The sequence below is a fragment of the Trachinotus anak genome, unplaced genomic scaffold (genome assembly GCF_046630095.1).
Source record: "Trachinotus anak isolate AG129_WGS33_773 ecotype Australia unplaced genomic scaffold, CSIRO_AGI_Tana_v1 ptg000019l, whole genome shotgun sequence".
Lineage (NCBI taxonomy): Eukaryota > Metazoa > Chordata > Actinopteri > Carangiformes > Carangidae > Trachinotus > Trachinotus anak.
In genome coordinates, this window is record NW_027273870.1 from 18,393,387 (window position 1) to 18,413,784 (window position 20,398).

Genomic DNA, 20,398 nt, shown 5'->3' on the forward strand with positions numbered 1-20,398 from the left:
GTGTATGTTTAGGCATCTAGCATACAGATTTCTCATTTTCAGTCAGGCAACTAACTGGCAAACCTGCCATTGTTAAATGTTATAAAATATTGTTAAAATATTAAGTCTATGGTGTGAACTCAAGGTATTGAAAAATGTTGAATCATTTACATTACGCAGACAAATTTTTCAGCAAAACATTACTTTATTTGACTGTTGGATTTCACTTTTGGCTGGACTCTGACTTGGATGTGGATGCCCTCAGAGAAGAAAGGCGGCGCCTCTTGGCGATCTGTTCCTGGCGCTTCTCCTTGGCCTCCTGTTTGCAGGAACAAATGTGTGTCATAACATGTTTCAGCACAGCAGCCATTTGCACCCAAACAAGTCAATCTCCCCACCACTATCCACTGCACATTTATGTACTTGCTCCCCACACTAGTTTCCTGACAGAGGATTCGGTATTCAATCTGATATATACCAATGACAGCTAGACCAATGCTAAGCAAAACTTAAGATAAACAAGTTAACTGCTGATGAAAAAATGGCCCAAACTTCAATGTTTGTGTTTGAATTTGTTAGCAACATTGTGCTATTTCCATGTTAAACCACAATCTTCAAATTATGATTGATGCCACTAAAACTAGGCACTAGAGCAATCCAAGCATGACTAAGATTAAACAACTGAAATAATAAGCTGGAATAGTGACAAACATTTTAGGATGCATCACTAATATTTCAATTCAGTGCAGGAGGTTCTAGTGCTGTTTGGGTTAACAACTTAAATTTGTCATCAACATATTGATGCATTTCATTTCAGCTTCAAGTCCTGCCACCTTCCACACATGAATTCTCTCTGGACTTTCGTCACTAGGGCAGGGTAGTATCTTTTAAAAGAAGTGTTTATAACAGAGCTGCTTTACTTTTCAGGAATACTTTTTAAGTTGATAAAAACTGTGACAATAAGGAAAAGCACGAATTAACACATACCTTCATCCTCTTGGCCAGCAGCTTGGCGTACTCAGAGGCCTCCTCCTTGTTCTTCTGGGTGCGCTGTCTCTTGAGGGCGATACGGCGGCGCTTGTGCTGCAGCACACGAGGCGTCACCAGTCTCTGGATCCTGGGAGCCTTAGTTCTGGGCTTCTTGCCTGCCAAGGAGACAACAGATGCAGTTCAATAGTGCAACTAAATGCCAGGAGTCATAATGAAATTTGGGTGATGCTGCAGTACATTACCATAGGCAACCATCTACCCAACAGCCGTAGTGGCTTTATAGATGCAGGTGTGGTGCAATACTTTGTCTCACTCTTTCAATTTTATCCAACAACATGGTGAACCCATTTTTTTTGCCAACATGCAACCAGTTAAGTGACACTCAAGCACCTGAAAAGAGTGCAGGACGCCTCAAAGGGACCATTAACTTCAGCATCTAGTTTTGTTGACCATGTGAGTCAAGTGTAGCACCCAGTGTACTGGTTTGCCAGTGGTTCTGATCGCAGCGTGTACAGCCATGGAAAGCCACAAGGGAAAAACTTGTCACCACCTTTACTGCTAAAAGCAAGCTACATTTTGTTACTATTAAATGTACATTTAATAAAGTGTGACTTTTTATTACACTAGCCATGCATTGTGATTACTCCCGGGGTGCAGTTAGCAATGTATAAATGCTGACGAGGAAGAAAAAGTATGTGAAGTATCACCAGGGGAGCTATGCACTCTTTCCACTTAAACAGCAGTATTTTACATGCGAGTCTGTGTCAGCTGTCTAATTTTATCACACTTGCAGGCCAACTAACCCAAAACAAGATATTAAATATGGAGAGACGCTGAGCAAATAAGGCTTACACTAGACAATATCTGTGTAAGGTTTATGTAACTTAAAGTTTGTATGTGCTGGTAAAAGTTTAGGTAGAGGCTCACATTGTTTCGTTTATAAGCTTCAGTTTTATCAGCTTCTGATTGCAAGATTACAACATACAGAGAACAGGTGTGATGATAATGATGATGATACAGGCCCATATTTTGAGATTTATTAAAAAAAGTTAAAATGTTATATATTCCAATAAACTAACAAAATTACTTGGTTACAATCTGCAAATGTCTGCCGACCACTACCGTCTGGTGTTTTCAAACCTCTCCACAGTACTTAAAATGGTGTCCAAAGTATTTAAAATTTATATTTTGCTCACAACCTTGCACATCCTTAAGGTCAATTTAATCTCATTTTAAAGGATGCTGCAATTAGTAAGTCATTTAATACAAGTCAGGTCAGTCATGATGACCTCAAGCTTTAGTGACAGCCAAACTCAGACCCAATAAATGTCGTCTACAGTCAGTGATCCCTGGAACAGCACTTGCAGGCTTAAGTAAAAGTAGAGAAAGACCTCTTTAGTCTTACCTTCTTTAGTCAGGGGTCTCCTCACAACATACTGCCTAACATCATCCTCCTTAGCCAGGTTGAAGAGCTTGCGGATCTTGCTGGCCCTCTTGGGACCAAGACGGCGAGGGACAGTGCTGTCGGTCAGACCAGGAATGTCCTTCTCACCTGAGAACGACCAGGTCAGGACAAGATGAGTCTTTCGATTGTTTGATGAAAACCAAACTGACTCACAAACTGCACTGCTTACTTCTTCATTTACAGAGTATTTGCATGACTTTCAGTAACAAGTAAAAACAAAATGAGTCAAAATGCAGAAAGCTACAGAATGTTTAGACAACCATCAACACTTTGTGGGAATGTGTTTTTTCTGAATAGTGCCATGTTCACCATCCCTTTTCAACAGGAAACTACACCAAGGACAAAGAAATATGCCTCAAACACCCTTTCCCCTTGCTGTCATTCACAGCATGTTTGAAATAAGTTATAGATGCATTTTTGATGCATTTTAAAGATAATGTATAAATCAATACTGAGCCTTTGGTTATATTCATACACAGGGTAAAAGCTTTAGTGTCCGTCTAATACTAGTGTACATGATGAGAGAGCAATGCAGTTCAACCATCCATGGTTAGTGGGTCTGGTCGCATCTGGTAAGCAGCTCCACAGTTACTCTGGCAACACGCTGTCCCCCCTTAATGACTACAGACCAATCAAAAAGGGTCTACTGGTGTGCCATTGGAATCATTTATGTGATATTAAGAGACATTTCAATATCTGAATTTCAGTCATTGCAAATACGACTGCTATGCACAATCAACTATTTCCATAATGGTTCACGAGTCACGTTAAACGCGTTACCTTTCTTGACGATGACCAAGTTCAGAACGCTGAGGTTGGCATCAACGATGCAACCACGGACAGACTTGCGCTTGCGCTCGCCAGTCCTGCGGGGACGGTAGCAGGAGTGGCCCTTGCTGAGCAGCAGGCGCACACGGCCATGGGTCAGCACACCCTGCTTCATGGGGAAACCCTGCTTGTCGTTGCCTCCGCTGATGCGCACCACGTAACCCTGCAAAAGCAGAGAAAACAAGTTCTTACTTCTGTTCTGTTTCCATTTAGGATCTCTGTTACATGATGCAAAGAAAAAGGAGCGTTTGCAGAAAAAACTAATCAGAAAACTGTTCACCATGGTTATAATTTTACAGATTTTTTTGACTGCAGATACAGACACAAACTTTGATGGCCTAAGGATTAAGACTATAGTTGGGTACCTTTTTGTGATAGTCACATGGACAAAAAAAAGCAAGATATTGGCAGCCGTGGCTCAGAAGGTAGAACAGGTCATCCATTAATTGCGTGGTTGGTGGTTTAATTCCAAGCTCCTTCTGACCTGAGCATGACACTGAAGCCCAGCTTCTTCTGATGGACAGGCCAGTACCTTGTATAACTATAAAATTACCTGTCCAACTAACTTGCGCCCTAACTTTCCTCAATTTTGACAAATGTAACCATACTGAGTTAACTAGTTGTTTAGTTAGGGATGGGAAAGAACTGAGAGTGATGCCGTTGCGATCAGCCACAATATGGTCTGGTCGCATCTGGTGAGCACCTCTGCAGTTTCCTTGGCAACACACTGTCCCCCCTTAATGACTACAGATCAGTCAAAAAGGGTCTACTGGTGTGCCTACTGTGAACATAATAGCTATATAATGCATTTAAACCAAACCAACTTAAAATATACACACTCTCGGGTGCTGACAATGTCAGATCTAAAAGAAAGGAGCGTGCATCAGTGCTTACCTTCCACTCATCTCCCAGAGGGTCAGCAGCAACCTCAGTGGCCATACGCTTCTCATAGAAAGTACGCAGCTTACGCTCATCATCAACTTCAATCAGCTTCTGGCAGCCAGTAGCGGGGAATGAGATGTTCAGCTGCAAAAGAGGCACAAAGTAGTTATTAGTAGATAGTAGTGCTTGGTCACGCTGGGTTCCGCACAGGTCATGACAGGTTACCGTGCAGGCAGGTAACGTTTATAACGCGTCATTTGACGAAGCTTAATCAAAGTTACATGAGGACTAATAAGTGAAGGACGCATCAGTTAAGTTTGAATCGGACGGTGACACAGTGAAGGCCTGTTAGCTTCTCTGCCGGCTAGACTCCATGCCTGCTAATGTTAGCCTTATGAACACTGCTTACAATAATAAAACCGGTTTAGCCGCTAACGTTATTTACGGACAGCGCTCTTACAACGTTAGTTACTCCAGTCTGGAAACTCGTAACTAGAGCCAACCGAGAGTTGAAGGCAGGGCACATTTCTCTTCGTGTTCCGCCATGTTTCCACGGCTCACTTGCCGACAAGGACCATTCAGCGCTAACTCTCATCACAATCAAAGCTCATCCTTAGTACCAGAGCCGGGACTGGGTCATCAAACTAGTCCGATTTAAAGTTCACAATCATGGCTCTAAACATACTGGAATATTAGAAAGAAAGTAGCTTTACAGAGACATATAAAGCTAAAGAAATGTTGTACCTTCATTTTGCCAAACCGACCCTACGACGGTCCGCCACGGAAAAGAGGCCGGATATCCGCCCCGTGGTCTCACATAGGCCTGATATGCTATCGCGATAACTGATTCGTTGTAGTTTTCTGATCCAGACTCAACCTGAGGGATATTAAACAATTTATGACGGGCGGAAATAACTAAGTACATTTACTGTACAACTGTTTACAACTTGTTTACAATTTTTAGTATTTTATTTTTCTGGTACTTTATACTTCACTGCATTTCAGGCGGAAATATTATAGATTTTGCTCCTCTACATGTATTTGTGGCTGTTGTTACTTTTCAAATTAAGATTAAGATTTTTTTTTATACGCATGTGAACGCAGTATCGAGGCTCTAATATTGTCATTATTATAATAGCATATGACTCACAAGGCAATTACTCTAGAATACGTACTTTTACTTTTGATACTTTCCAAGGCTTTACTCTGCTGATAATATGAGAACTTTTACTGAAATTTGATTCTTAAAGCAAGACTTTACTTGTGAGGGACTATTTCTTCATTGTTGTGTTGGCACTTCTGCTGAAGTAAAGGAGCTGAGTACAGCCCCCGCCACAAAATAATTGTACACCAGAAGCATGTTATCCGGGTACGCAGCTGGAGGGCAGTATTGAGTCGCTGAGCATGCATCGGTCAGAGAGTAGACGAGGAGCTGCGATGTGAAGCTTTTATCATCCGCTTTCAGCCTGAGAAAGACCCCTCACCTTTACACTTACCTCCACTAAGGAGGTTATGAAAGTATTTATGAATTAGTAGTTGTATAAAATAGTCACACATGTGTATCAGTACATTTGAGGTCACAGAGAAAAGAGTTGCATACTTTTCTCTTTCTTTTCTCTCCAACAAACACAACAGTTACACCTGCTATAATTTGTGCAACAAAAATATCCAAGAAAAAAAAAAAATATTTGTGAGAAAATATTCTGCAGGTGTGCATGAATTCCCATTCTGATTTGCAGATATTCCCTGGAGCATTTGTAGCAAAAAAATGCGAGCGTACGAGTTCCTTAATTTGTCAAAACATGATGTATGCACTTGCAATGAAGAATTTGAGAAGGTGTAAACTGTTGTGTTTGTGTGTGAGAGAGAGAAACAATCTACAAGTATGCAAATCTTTTATTTAACTGTTGTGAAACATGCCCATCAAAGTTTTGCTGCAGCTTTAAGTGACATCTTGTGTACGTGCTGTCTCACCGAGTTTCACTTTATCTTCTACCTAGTGGGTAAACCCAGGCTGCTGTTCTTCCCTGTTGTACGGATGCAGATGCTACTCTTCTTAACCCCCTGTTAGCAATCAATTTCCAAGCGATCGACTAATGGGTCGATCAAATCGTCTGATTTGGTCTTGTTGCATATTTATTTTTCAGAAAACCCCTTGTTTTTACGACCACGATTCCTCTCATGAGATATGAGAAATATCATCGGTTGCTGTGGTCGCTTTGTCAGAGAAGCAGGAAGCAGGTGGTGGTGGTGGTGGTGGGGGGGGGGGAACCCTCTTGCAGCGCCTGCAGCTTCTTTGGCGACGGTCGGAGCAGCTGTCAGTGCACACAGCGGAACGTCACGACGGGCAGGAGGCTTTGTGGACGGACCGCGGCTTAAGATCATGCAGCTCGGCGACGGCCACCGCAGTTCACCGCGTCGTCTCGTGTACAATAGGCGTCAGGTCTCACACGTTCACATTTAGCGTGGGACCAACGAGACAACAGAGAGGGACATTTTCTCGGGTGTTTTTTCTTTTTTCTTTTTTCTTTTTTTTTTTTTTTTTTAAATCTCCAAAGCTGACGGCGCAGTGTTGTACGCTCTGCACGGTCCGTCCGACACAACTAGTCCAGACATGAGTAACGTTAATCTGATTTTTTGGGACCAGTTGCAGGCTGGCAGCTCCGAGGTGGACTGGTGTGAAGGCAATTACCTTATTTACCCCAGCATCGCTGAATTTTACAACACGGTCGGTTTGACAGTCGTTGGACCTTAAGCTAACGATGTGTGCTTTTTGTTGTTGTTGTTGTTGTTGTTGCTTTGCGTAATATAGTTTTGTTTGCAGTCACAGCTAGACCACAGCTTTTCTTGCTTTGTTTTCCTTTGTATTGCGCCGCTTTCTTATTGCTTTTGATATTAACCACAGGTTAGCAGTAGCTAGCTGTTAAGTTATACTGGTTTTCAACAGTTTGGCTGCTTTTCAGTTTCAGCATCACGATGTTTACTGTTAGCATCAGGTTACAGATTTTCCTTTTCTTCATTTCAGCTGAATGTCACTTTGCAAAAGGCCACTGGGGCCTGCAAGCTGGTCAACTCTTGACCAACATGTTGCCATTGAGCAACATGATCAGTACACAACTGTGATGTAATTTGGCTCATAGTTTTCCTTTTGTTTATCATTTCAGATCAGCAACATTTTGTTTTTTGTTTTGCCGCCCATATTAATGTGCTTGTTCCGCCAATATGCAACACATTTCAACAGTGGAATTTACCTCATATGGATTCTTCTGGTTGTGGTCGGTAAGTCGGCTGCCGGACAGTATGTATTGTGTGGTGACCTCTTAACCTCTCACCTTTGTGTTCAGCTTCATTTACCTGACAAGCCACATCAAGACTAATACCTATCAGGCTAGAATGAGATGCATTTACAGATATAAAAAGATACCTCTGCTGTGTGTGTTCTTTGTATCATATACAAGCTTGCACACAGTGGCCACTTTATTAGGTACAGCTGTACAATCCAACAACTCTGCCGTAAATTCTCCCTTTTACAAAGTTTGTAATGTTCAGCTTTCGTTGACTCTCTCAGAAGGGGTTTTAATCCAACTATATGTTTATTACTCACAGGTAAATGTGTTGTACTGGATTAGGTTATACTGAGATGTGTTTTATGGCAGAATATTAGAAGCAGCCAATGTAGAGCAGAACAGTACAGTCACACCACTAATGCTAGAAATATAAATGAATTAACACCTCTATGACAGTGTACAAAAATGAGCCTCAGCAAAGTAGACCTAATGGCAGAACAGTTGTATTAGATTGCATTAGACTGTAAAACTGTATCTTATCAAGTAGCCACTGAGTGTATGTTATGAAACTGAGCACATATATTTTTTTGTATTTTCTAATATTTGATTGGCTATTAGTTGATTAATCAAGAAAATAATGGGCAGATGATAAGTGATAATGAAAACAAATTGCAGCCCGAAAAATACATAAATATTGTGTGTACATGTACATGGATTGTACATTTTACAACCTGTATGAGTTATGTGTAGGTATTTTTATGTTAAAGTATGGTTGGATCATGGATGTAGGCACTCACACATGTCAGCTTGCATTCTTAAACTGCAGCAACAACACTGAATCTTTTTTACCCTTTACACTTTATTATGACTATGCTTATTCATCTGACCAATGAATAAGCCTATTGCCTAGATTTGTCACAGTGTTTCTATCTTAAATGGTGCCTCTGTATATAAATGGCAGCACAGTCCTAAAGAGATTTCATTGCCTTGTTTCCCTAGTGCTATTTGGAAAAACACTCTGGTTGCACTGTCAGCAAAGATAACCTGAGAGACCCCACTGCTCCAGAGAGGTGACCTTCGTGGAATGCAGGGAAAACACTGAGTAGCATTTGAATAGGATTTGCATAATTGACTTATTCACAGGCACTTGAACTGTGGGTGAAATGCAAAACAGGTCATTTATTCTCAAACTGGACTGTGTAACTTCATATTAAGCTTGTCTGAGCATTGTCGGAGTGATCTCTAACGTTTGCCTTCTGAACCAGTGATCAAACCTTTAAGTGAATAAAAGCCTCCTCTTTGTTTTGGTGACTTGTTGAAGCCTAATTTCACATGTTCCATATCAGAAATGCTCATGTATGTGGCTCAGGGGCTCTGAGCTGCATCCATCTTTAGGAATCTGTTAAAACTTAAAAACATTGTTGTCAAGGGGTTACATGGTTTCATCTCCCTTCCACTGCCTCTGCTGTCACATCGACCTTTGACTTGAGCAGAAGAACAACTCTGTAGATTCTAGTATGAAAACAACATTCAGCTATTTGTCTCTGGCCTTCGCCTCAGCTGTGTGTGGACTGTGAGTCATTCATATGGTTTAGGACCATTTAATTGCCTGCTACCAATAGCCATATTTTTACAGTGTTTCCACGTAGGCCTGTAACTAATAATCATTTTCATTATCAATTAGTCTGCGGATTATTTTCTCAATGAATTGTTTAGTCGATAAAATATCAGAAAGTAGTAATAAAACAATTTCTGAGAGTCCAGTGTGACCCCATTGAATGTCTTATCTTTGTCTGACTAGAAGTCACCTCAAAATATTTCATATACTATCGTGGAAGTCTAGGTAAATTAGCTTATATTAACATGTGGTAAGTCAGACTTTAAAGTCTGACTTAAAACATGTAAGTATAAGCTCATTGATTGGCTTGAAAGCAGCAGTTTGTCTTAGATAAGAAGTTTTCTTGAAATGCTCCTGCAGCGCCTATTATGAAAACAGATTATGCTGATAATGAGGGGACTGTAGGACTGTGATAACAAAGCAGCGCTGACAGATCCATCCCTCCACAGTATTTCAGAACTGACATTTAAAGTAACGCTGAGGTCCAAGTAACTATTTGTGATGAACTTGTCATTTCCATTGTGGCTCTTTGCTTAAAGCAGCATTTCTCGGTATTAGCTGTCTAAGCTGCTTTTGTTTTTGGCACAAAGCAAGTTGCACTGTAGATGATGCTGAAGTCAGGTGTCTACCTAAAACATTCAATGTTCTTGTTATACATTGTTTTCATACCTGTATTCTGTTGAACTCCGCTTGTCCAGTGGTGACATTTGTAACTTTTTCATAGTTTTGGTTGCTATAGTCATTAGATAAATGGAAATGGAAAAAATTCAGTTGTACACTTTGCAAAAATACAGTTATGACTCCTTTCCCTTTCCGTACTTTATGAAAGGATGTCATTAAAGGATTCAGTCTCATTTATCTAGAATCATTAACTCACTCAACAATTGAAGATTACATCTCAGTTCTGGGTCTCTTTCTCCCAGGTATTGGATCAACGTATTTTCACGCCACCCTCAGCTTCCTCGGCCAGATGCTGGATGAGTTGGCCATCTTATGGGTGCTCATGTGTGCCATTGCCATGTGGTTCCCCAAGAGATACCTACCAAGGATGTTCAGGAGGGATCGGTATGTTGACCGCTACGATATTGCATCAAAATAACATAACTAACATCATATGCACACAGCTGGAGACCTCTGATGCAGTAGTGGTTGTGTTGCACAAAATTACAGATCTGTTTTCCAAACACATAAGAGGAAAACAAAGTTGTTGTCACTGTAGATTTTTCCACATTTTCACATAAAATCAATTTCACTTTAAATATCCGTTTCAGGTTGCTACACTGTGTTAGTGTTCAGCAGGCTCATCTGTAGGAACTCACTGTTGGCAACTGGTTTGTCATATGATGTGTCCACTGCTATGACTCTCCTGTTTAATAATAGGCCTGTCTAAGATAGCTGACACCAGTAAAAGATGCATCACATGTCTTTACTTCTCTTTCCATTGTCACAGAGCCATCATGGCTGCTCTTTCACTTCAGGCTGTGTTTTCCGCAGCCTTTGTAGCTGAGTGGTTTTGGTTTGTTATCTGAACATTTGTGTTGAAGTGCTTTTTGAGTCATCCCAACATTCCTTCTGTGTTTCACAATGCTGGTCAGAGTGCAAAAAATTCAGTTTTTATGATTTATTTTGTTTCTCCTTCTAGGTCGAGGTTCAAAGTGGTCATTGGCATCTTGTCAGGAATCACCACAGGGTTGGCCTTTGTTAAACCTGTCGTCAACTCACTGTCACTTATGACTCTGGGCATCCCCTGCACCGCACTGCTCATTACTGAGCTGAAAAGGTTGGTGGTTTCTGTTTTTTTTTTTTTTTTTAAACAGCAGAAGAGAGTGTGGGCAGCTTTGGGTGTAGCCCTGTTACAGAACATCATACCACATATCACAGTTCTTCATCATCTTTAATTGCACATGGTTTGTTCTGACTTTAAAGCCATTTGTCAGTATGAATAATTTGTGTTGGTTTTTTTATATTTAATAAATTGGTTCACAGCATTAAAACATAATAAAATGCCTTGTCAAGGAACTTAAGTAATAAGTAAATCAGTTGCTAGGAAACAACTGTACTCAAATCTGTTGTTAGTCCTTTATAAATTGTATTTATATATTTAGATTTCATCTTGCCAGTGTACAGCATTATTAAACAGATCAGAATTGTCGACCATATTCCACATTACCTCTAATCTTCAATGTAATAGGTTCATATTTTACCCAGTGGTCTTCAGTTAGCTATACAACAGTTGCATAAGGCAGCTAGTAGTAAATATAAAAAATATTTCCTTACTGCAACCCTATTTAATTTGATGTGCAGATCTTCATCTAGTAAACATTTAAACTTAACACTAAAACTATACTAAGTTTAAATGTTCAGCAACAGATACCAGTGATTAGTTTCTGTGTCTGTGTTTTAAAGTTGTCTATTCAGCTAAATCATCTGCTGTAATAAATGTATTAGTTAACAGGACAATATTGTGGAGATGTAATGCCTGCATTCTGCAGAACATTAACATATCACCTTTGGCCTTTTGTACTTACATTGTCTAATGACATGTCATCAGGCTAAGTATAGGGCCCTATGATGTGAAAGAATGTTCCTGAAAACACACAACAAGGCATTCATGCCCATTTTTGTGTGTGTGTGTGTGTGTGTGTGTGTGTGTGTGTGTGTGTGTGTGTGTGTGTGTGTGTGTGTGTGTGTGTGTGTGTGTGTGTGTGTGTGTGTGTGTGTGTGTGTGTGTTTCACTAATGCTTTCCTCTGTCACAGTAATGTGGAGCTATGCCCTGTTGTTTCCGTTTCCCACAACCTTTACTCACCGCCGTCAGTCTTTTAACCTTAAGTCATCCATTGTTCAACCTGTTAGTATTTCTTGACATTACTTCCAGTGCTAGTCATGTATTGAGGTCAATTGTTTTTGTGTTGCTAAGTGGGAGAGAATTCCTGTGGCTCTGTCTGATGGACTTTTGCCGTCAGAAAGAAAAGACTGTTTTGTTGTTGTTTGCTTTTTCTCTTACAGTACGTCTGTTGGCCCCTGTTCAAGGCACTTCCACATGGACAAAAACAACTTGTCTTGTTTAGAGGATATCCATTAAAAAATATGACATTAACTGGAAGTGTTGAAGCCATAAAACTAGTCATAGCTGTGCTATAATAGATGTGTTATTGATAAAGGACAAATATGATACAAAACAAAGTGAGTATGTCTGAAAAAATGTGTTTTGTACATGCAAAATTTTCACATCGCAAAAACATGGGTAGAGACCCTCCATAGATGGTATTATACCAGCTATTGAAAGAACAGATATGCTTGACTATCCTTTACTCCTTATTTAACTTTCTGCTTTCTTGGATGGCTCTTAAAAAGCACAAGCTTAAAAGCAAATAATTCCATAATACAACAAAATAAAAATGTTGTATATAAAATGACATTAAGAGAAAAAGCTTGTATACATTTTATACATTCATATTTACACACATGCCTACATGTATACGTATCAGCAAATATAAATGCCATCTGTCAAAGTATCAGTAATTTAATCTGCCCAGGTTTGGAAATGTTTTCAGTTGAAAGTCAAAATAGTGGCGTCTGATGGCCTAGTGCTTAAGATGCATACTATAAACCAACTTGGTGCCTTTGTTGAACATTACCTCTTTTCATTTTCACGTCAGTATTTCTACTGTGTACTTACCAGTCCAATACAGGCAAAATGCCAAAAATTAAATCTTTAAAGATAAAAAAAAAACTTGAAATAATCTTGAAAAGCAAAATGCAAAGTTTGCTCACTGTGGTTTTACCACAGAAGAAAATGACTCTCAGATAACCTGGCTTGTTTACAACCTGACTGATCATCTGATGACTCGATTCAGCCCATCATCTCAGAGTAGTTAATAATTATTTCAGCTTCTGACATAACATTAAAATCAGTTCATAAAGAGCTGTTGTACCTTTAGTGTTTTAGTTGTTGTTTTTAGTGTCTTTGATAAGTGCCTGGCTTTTAGTCACTGATCTTATAGAGCTTCTTCCTCTCTATTCCCTAGAGTGAGAGAAATGTCTTAGCAGGACTCCACCCCAGATAGACAGGCTGGCTTTTTCCTCACTTATCTTTGCCCCCAACAGTCAAATTCTCCATCACACTCATTAACACTGCGTGTGCAAGGAGACATCCTGGTTCTTCCGTGCTTCTGTTTGGGCTGATAGTCACAGTATTCAAGATAATTTGACTGTGTGGTGATTGTTTTGTCAGTGTGTTTGTTAGCAGGAAGGGGTGTTGGCCGACTCAGGGAAGCTCAATGTCCAGTATGTATGTACCTGATGATCAGTCAGGACTTGAGTATATAGTTGGTTGAAACACTTAAAAAAACATAAAGAATAATGCAGTATTCATGACAAGTTAATGACCTATTTCCCTCTGGGAAGAAGTATCATTGGCCATTTATTTTTATTTATTTTTGTACTTCCTGTTGCTGTTGAGTAGCCATGTCACCTTTTTTTTTCTCCTCCCTCTCTGGACCAATTATGTAAGACAGTGGCATTTTGCCTGTTTGGGTCATTATATGAAATATTTGACTTAAAGTGCGACCATATAGCTTTTGAAAGAAGTAATAACACATAACTTCTCTCACAAATGAACAGTTGAATTCATAACCAATAAAACGCACCCTTGTTTAGATTAGTAGAGTCAGGGGTTTTGTTTTTTTAGCCTTATTTGGTCTGGTAGGACCAGTAGCTCATAGTAGCTATTGATAGCAAACATATTAAAGCTGCACTATGAAACACTTTTTAAATTAAAAATTGGGGATGTCCCTATAAATTTTTTTGTCCTCAGTCCTGATGCAAGTTTAATATTTAAAGTTGTGTTGGATATCTTGCATACTAATACTTATACATACCTTATGTCGATTAAATATGTACCTGGAAGACCTTATTTTCACCAGCCCCTTGATCCAAACACTGAAGGACCTGCTTCAAAAAATAAAAAGCTGATGAGCTTGAATTATTAGTACTATATTAAGAAAGGTTTAACTGAAAGAATGTGATCCCTGAAATTGACATAAAATGAGAGACAGAACATATCAGAGTGATTCCACTTTTATCTCACAAAAAAAAATCTAGTACAGACAGCGGCTTGCAGAGAGCACACAAACAGGCAACAGCCAAGTTTTCTTTTGGCCTGCCATCAGCATATCCAGGGAATTAACATTAATTAGCAACAGCTGATATGACCCGCTGCTGATGATGTCATTTCAACCGGCGACGGTCACTGTTGAATTAAAATGAGAAGCTGCTAGCACACTGAAAGAGAGGAGATGACAGACTTGTTATCGCTGGATCATCAAATCTTGGCAACTGGTTGTCACTTCCGACAACCAGTCCGTCACCATTTTCCACATTTGTCTTCACTCTCATATACAGTGAAATGCTCACAGTGAAGAACGTGGCTGTAGTTAAGGAGAGCAGCAAAGCAGCACACGCAGGCTTACATGGACAAAAGACAATAGACTTCACTAAAGAAAAGACCTATTAACAAATGCTCAGGGCAGTTTGGGATGTCTCGGAAACTCGGAAATGCCAACTGTCCTCGTTTCCAATTGCAGTAGGCAGCTGTCTGCAGCAACAAATCTCTAATAAATTCCCTTTCCAATACCTGCCCGGCACCACACAACAGACAAAGTATAGTAAACATAGTGGAGCACATAGTGAGCTAATGTCATGTTTTTTGTTTAGGAGTGAATATTGAACATTACATTCTTTTGGTGGCCACAGACAAAACTCCACAGACAAAACCATTGTCACATAGTCATCATGCCTGCTCCTTTACTTGAAGCTATAGCACTTAAAATGTTTCATGTCCTCTGCAGCTGAGTGATGCTTGTTGTTTATCTGAATCTTATTGTGTTGTAGTGCTTTCTGGAAAAGGGTTTGTGTCATCCCAACATTCCTTTGACCTTGAAACGATGGTAACCCTGAAGGCCTGTAAATGGTATAACTTCATCAAATGCTCTGTCTTAGGGGAATGTGACGAACTATGCCACAGTGACCGCTCAGCTGCATTGTCAACACAGTTTATACAGCCTCCCTTGTCCCTCGTCTTTGTTTTCGCACTCAGCGTTTGCCTCGGCTGTGACTGTGGTGAATAAGGAGGACAAGACTAAGAATAGCTTATCAGCAGCACTCTGGATTAGCTCATGTATCTGTAGGTCAGTGGTGTGTCCACTAGGAGATATTTGCAGAGAGAAGTAGACCAGAATTCTTGGTACTCAGGTCACCGTTCTGTCTGGTCCTAAAAAGAAAGAGGAAGATAATCCCCTCATCTAAAGATAAATGTGCTAACTGCTAAATTTAACATCCTGGTATGGACATCTCAGGTGTGAATTTAAAAGCCCCCTACTTAGAGTCAACACAGCCAGTGAAATCATTAGAAAATCTCAGAGCCATCTGGGGAATTTGTTCACCACCACTACCGAATACAACGCCCAGTTTATTCTGAAGGAGACCATCCACAGCCTGTGTGACCATGAATTACTTCCCCCTGGGAGGCTCATGATGCATCTGGCTAAACCCAATCCAGCTACAATTTCAAACATGACATTGTAGTTTTATTTTATCTCAATATTTTTCTTCCCTCACTCCCATGTGTATCATCTGCTACTCCCAGTGGATTCATTTGTTTGTGTATGTTGTTTTATGTCTTAATGTTCTATTCTACAGTACAATACAGTACAGTTCTGTTCCCACTACAGTAGAGAATGAAGTTGTATTATATTATTAGTAATGAAATGAGCCTAATTATTATCAACAGGCATGTTCATGGCAGATTTACAAAATACAATGGACCTTAAAGCTGCTATGATCAATATTTTTACACTCGCAATGGCTTAAATGACTATCTGTATGTGAAAGGTGTTGCCAAACTCGGCGGTTCCCCTCAGCTTTACAATGTATGAGCATCTTTCAACTCACTGCTTTGGCTTTCTGGCCCATAACTTTGCAGTATGAATTTCAGACATATCAGGCAGCTGTTTTCAATGACAATGCTAAAAAAAACTCACTGTACACAACCTGCCCAGCACCAATCACCAGACAGTCAGCAACTAGCTGGTGAACATAGCAGAGCATTTAGCAGCTGAAGAACCAGATGTTAGTTAATGGAGTTTTGTGAGAAACAACACAGAGAAAAAATGTGAGTGGATCATGGACTTACATTTAGCAGGTAGCGAAGCGCAATTAACAAAATCAGATATTTAAGTAAAAATCAGTTTACTGTATGCGCTGGTGATGCTTGTTGATGATGGTGCTAATGATGATAAAATACTAGAGATCACGATAATATCTGCAAGTCTGCTCTTGGTTACTCCCCAGCTTGTGTGTGTTGTGTGTGTGTTTTCACAGTTGAACACTTTTCTCAGTGCACTCTTTGGTCATTGCAGGTGTGAAAACCCACGGGTGTTCAAGCTGGGCTTGATCTCAGGGATCTGGTGGGCACTGGCTCTGCTTTGCTGGATCAGTGACAGGATATTCTGTGAAATGTGGTCATCTGTCAACTTTCCCTATTTACACTGCGCTTGGTAAGCTTGAACAACTCAGCACTATATGTGATATTATTAAGGTTATTTATTGACATTATGAATGAAATGAATGTAATTCAAACTTGCTGTTGGACTCAAAATGTCCATGCTATCATGTATGTGTGTAATTTAATTCAAAAAATCTTTTCTTGAAATAGTGAATCTGAAGAAATCTGCCAAATCTGCAGTCACATAATATCAACCTGTTTACAACTATGTTTTTATTTATTATCCAGAAATGAGCAAAAATGAAATATTTGTTATTCACTTCAAACAGGTGTATTTACATTGGAAACAGGCAAAGCTGGACTGCACTGACCTTTTTTCTTGTTGCAAGAAAGTGAAAATGTAAACACTCAAATTACAGACTAAAATAACCTGCTAAGAAGGCGATTTATTCTGCAGACATTGTTAATCTTGAACAGATGCACCTGCAAACACCCAGATATATTTAGCGAACCATTTCTCAAAGAATCTGGTTCACTCAAATTCCTCTTGCTCTTTCAGGCACATCCTTATTTGTCTGGCCTCCTACTTGGGTTGTGTTTGCTTCGCCTACTTTGACGTTGCGACCGAGGCTCCGGAGCGAGGACCCGTCATCATGTTCTGGCCCAATGAGAAATGGGCCTTCATCGGCGTGCCCTATGTCTCCTTGCTCTGTGTCCACAAGAAGTCTACAATCAAGGTGACTTAAAGTGAGCTGAGTCTGCTGCTCAGCTGGTTGTGCTTCCACACTTCTCACCAGCATGGTTTCAAACCGCATGGCAACAAGATACACCACCACAGCCGTGAGTCGGATGACGTCCACTGGTGTTCTATTGACTCTATGATGTAGGTGATGCACATTTTGACCAACCTCAAGGATATATCTTTTCCTTGTTCCTTCCCCGGTCTGGTCTTTATTACACAGCAGCGTTTATGCAACTCTGTCAAAGAACAAAAGGTTTCACAAAATGAGTCTAACATGATGCAGAGTGACTTTTTAAACAACACAGTATTAAAGCCAAGAAACCTTTACAGTGTTCCAAATACATTCTCAGGCTTTGCATGAGAGATCATGTAATCTCTTTAAGAGTGAAAGTATTACTATCATGCATTTCAAGCTTCTTGAAAGAGAAGCTTTTGTACATCTTATAGTAACTCAGAAAACCTCATTATAAAGCATTATATCGCCTTTATAAACATAAATATAGCATCTCATAGGTGCAGTCTGGCTGTTATGAAACCATGTTTAGATAAATTAATAAATTACTGGATTCAATAACTGTGATTAATAATGCATTATTTACTAATGCATTAAAACTCAAAGTATCAGCAAGCTGGATAATAAGATGTTTGAGAAGGTTATTCACACCAAGCCTTATGTATTTCAGATACATAATGGATTTATGCTGTTACACTTGCCCTTTGTGTCGACAGGCATTTTGATGAAAGAAACTCAGAAACAAAAAATGCTTCATTCTATTATGGGTGTGCTATGTTTTTCTCCCAGCATGCCACAGTGATTGTTCAAGATAGTATATGAGAAATGTTTAATATATTCCTGTCTGTATTTACTAACAGTCTAATATTCAGTTATTGTTCTAGGGATAGCATATCAGTGATGTATTACTGAATGAGTAGGTACCCCTTGGTATTGGGCAAAATCCAAAGTAAAAAAAAAAACAGAATGTGAAAATCAGAGTACAATTGACAGTTCAAGTAAATAATTACTTATTTTGCACAAAATGAAGAATGGTCCTCAAAGCCTTTGGCTTGCACAGTGTATAGCATTTCAGAACATGGTAATTACAATTATTTATTCAAAAGTTATCTGGCTAATTCACAGCTTTCAATGATGAAACATTTTTTCACTCAGACATCTCATCTCTTTAACTGCTCTTCAGGGTTATTTATCCCAGTGTCAGTATTTTAGACATTGTGCTAAATGTCAGTGAAACTATCTAAACTGTGCAAGAAGCCTTAATCAAACAGAAGAATGGATTGTAGGCAGGTGAAGGTGCATTAAATTTGTGATGTATGTCCTATCTTAGAAACTGCCCTAATAGGTAAACAACAATCTATCAGTTACATTGGGTAGTAAACGGATGAAATGTGTAGCTTATAGCAGGTGAAATAATGGGACAAGTTAGGGTTTTATTACCTCTGACCGAAAACTAACACTCAAATTTAGCAGCAAAATAAAGAATAGGGACTCTATGCAGTGTTAAAAGGGAAGCAGAAGTAGTTTGGATGTTGCAAAGCAAAACACTAACCCTAAAAGACAAGGATCACCAGAGTTTTTTCACCTCAAACCATTGTTGTACATGTTGTTCTTTAAAGCTGCCTCAAGCTGTTTAACTAATATTATTTGACTCCTGTCCTCCTGCAGAGGCTTCTGGGAACTCAAACTGCGAAAATAACTTGTGCTTGCATGAAGGGTAAAATGAAGGATTATGATTTACAAAGAAAACAACTATTTTCCTGAGATTCTGAAGTGATATTTTTTAACAACATGAAGTATTTTGTTAAATCCAAAAAACATTTATTTTTGTAAATGATGTGCAGCCAAAATTGAATCAACTGCCTAAATGGTTAATTATTTTGATATTGTATTATTACTACATTTGTATTGCCAAACATTATTACAAACTGTTTCTTTTTTTATTGTATCTTTAGGAAGCATTTTGAAGACAGTCTTGAAAATGTGAACAAAGAAGATGTAGTGCCCAGGATTAATTTGATTTTGCTGCAAATCATATTGAATCATACATAGTGGTGGTTGTTTGCATGATGCAGTGAAAAAGGGAGTATAACCAAGTTGAAAATTAGTATCAGTGAATTAGCATCAGATAAAGGACTTTGTGTGAACAGAAGCGCATGTTTAATGCTGCCCTCTGAATCGTGATGTTTGTCTTGGCAAGAGGGATGATTATGGTCTCATAACAGTGACTTGTCTTTTTTTTATGGACTTATGTGTGTGTATATAAATCTAATCTTTTTTTTTTCTGCTTGCATTGATAATACAGATGAACTGCACAGAATATTTATTTTCATAATTTATCCTGTTTTGTAAACAAATATTTGTAATAGATTAGAACATACTTTTATTTTATGCAATAAACCAAGCCTCTATTCAAAATGGCCAATGGTGTTTATTTTGCAGATTAAACACAGTGTCATACCGGAATAATGCATCCATCAAACATATCCACAGTTAATACCTGTACATTTTGTAGCCTTGTGTCTTTTACATGGACTGAAGTATGGATTGACTCACTATGATGCAGAGGAGGGGTTTGGCCACCAGGGGGCAAAGTTTTTTCACTTTGCCTTTATTGCTCTCAGCACTGAAACCCCATAAACGACCTTCAGTTTTCAGTATATAAAAAAAAAAAACAGTCAAAAATATGTGAAAAAATTAATACACAAAAAGCCACCACTGCCCTCCACAGAAGGCTGTCACTGAGAAAGAACTTACAAATGTACAGGCTTCTAAAACATATTGTATGTCAGGACATACATGTACATGTGCAGTATATGCCCCTGTAAACATGACTTCATGCTTTCAAAACCCGACAGAAACAAGCCTCATGGCTTTTTTTTTTTTTTTCCAGTTTTTTTTCAACATAAATATAAAAGCAGCAAGTGTATTTAAAAAAATAACTTAAAGAAGTTAGAAGGTGTAAAGGATTTACGCAGCCTCATAAAATAAATAATTTATTATTTTTCTTTATTTTATTTTAATTCCATAACGTCTAATTGGTTTATTAAAACCTATGGGTCTACAAAGCCTACTATGTATTATTAAGA

At 39.0% G+C, this 20,398-nt stretch overlaps 2 protein-coding genes across 3 annotated transcripts; one reads left to right on the plus strand and one right to left on the minus strand.

The window, feature by feature from the left end:
- Positions 1-164: 164 nt before the first annotated feature.
- rps6 (ribosomal protein S6) lies at positions 165-5,040 on the minus strand. 2 transcript variants are annotated; one of them, XM_071505277.1, is made up of 6 exons: positions 4,889-5,040; positions 4,157-4,288; positions 3,215-3,425; positions 2,375-2,521; positions 967-1,124; positions 165-298 (listed from the first exon to the last, which is right to left on the minus strand). In XM_071505277.1, exons 1-6 carry the CDS (start codon positions 4,892-4,894, stop codon positions 203-205), a joined length of 750 nt encoding a protein of 249 aa, XP_071361378.1. In that variant the 5' UTR covers positions 4,895-5,040; the 3' UTR covers positions 165-202. The 2 variants fall into 2 exon arrangements, with proteins under 2 accessions (XP_071361378.1, XP_071361377.1); XM_071505276.1 differs by lacking the exon at positions 4,889-5,040 and adding an exon at positions 4,605-4,685.
- A 1,361-nt stretch (positions 5,041-6,401) lies between these two features.
- On the plus strand, positions 6,402-19,727 carry acer2 (alkaline ceramidase 2). Its single transcript, XM_071505278.1, has 6 exons — positions 6,402-6,872; positions 7,309-7,423; positions 9,973-10,114; positions 10,692-10,829; positions 16,469-16,606; positions 17,114-19,727. Exons 1-6 carry the CDS (start codon positions 6,759-6,761, stop codon positions 17,298-17,300), a joined length of 834 nt encoding a protein of 277 aa, XP_071361379.1. The 5' UTR covers positions 6,402-6,758; the 3' UTR covers positions 17,301-19,727.
- The last annotated feature ends 671 nt before the right edge of the window (positions 19,728-20,398 follow it).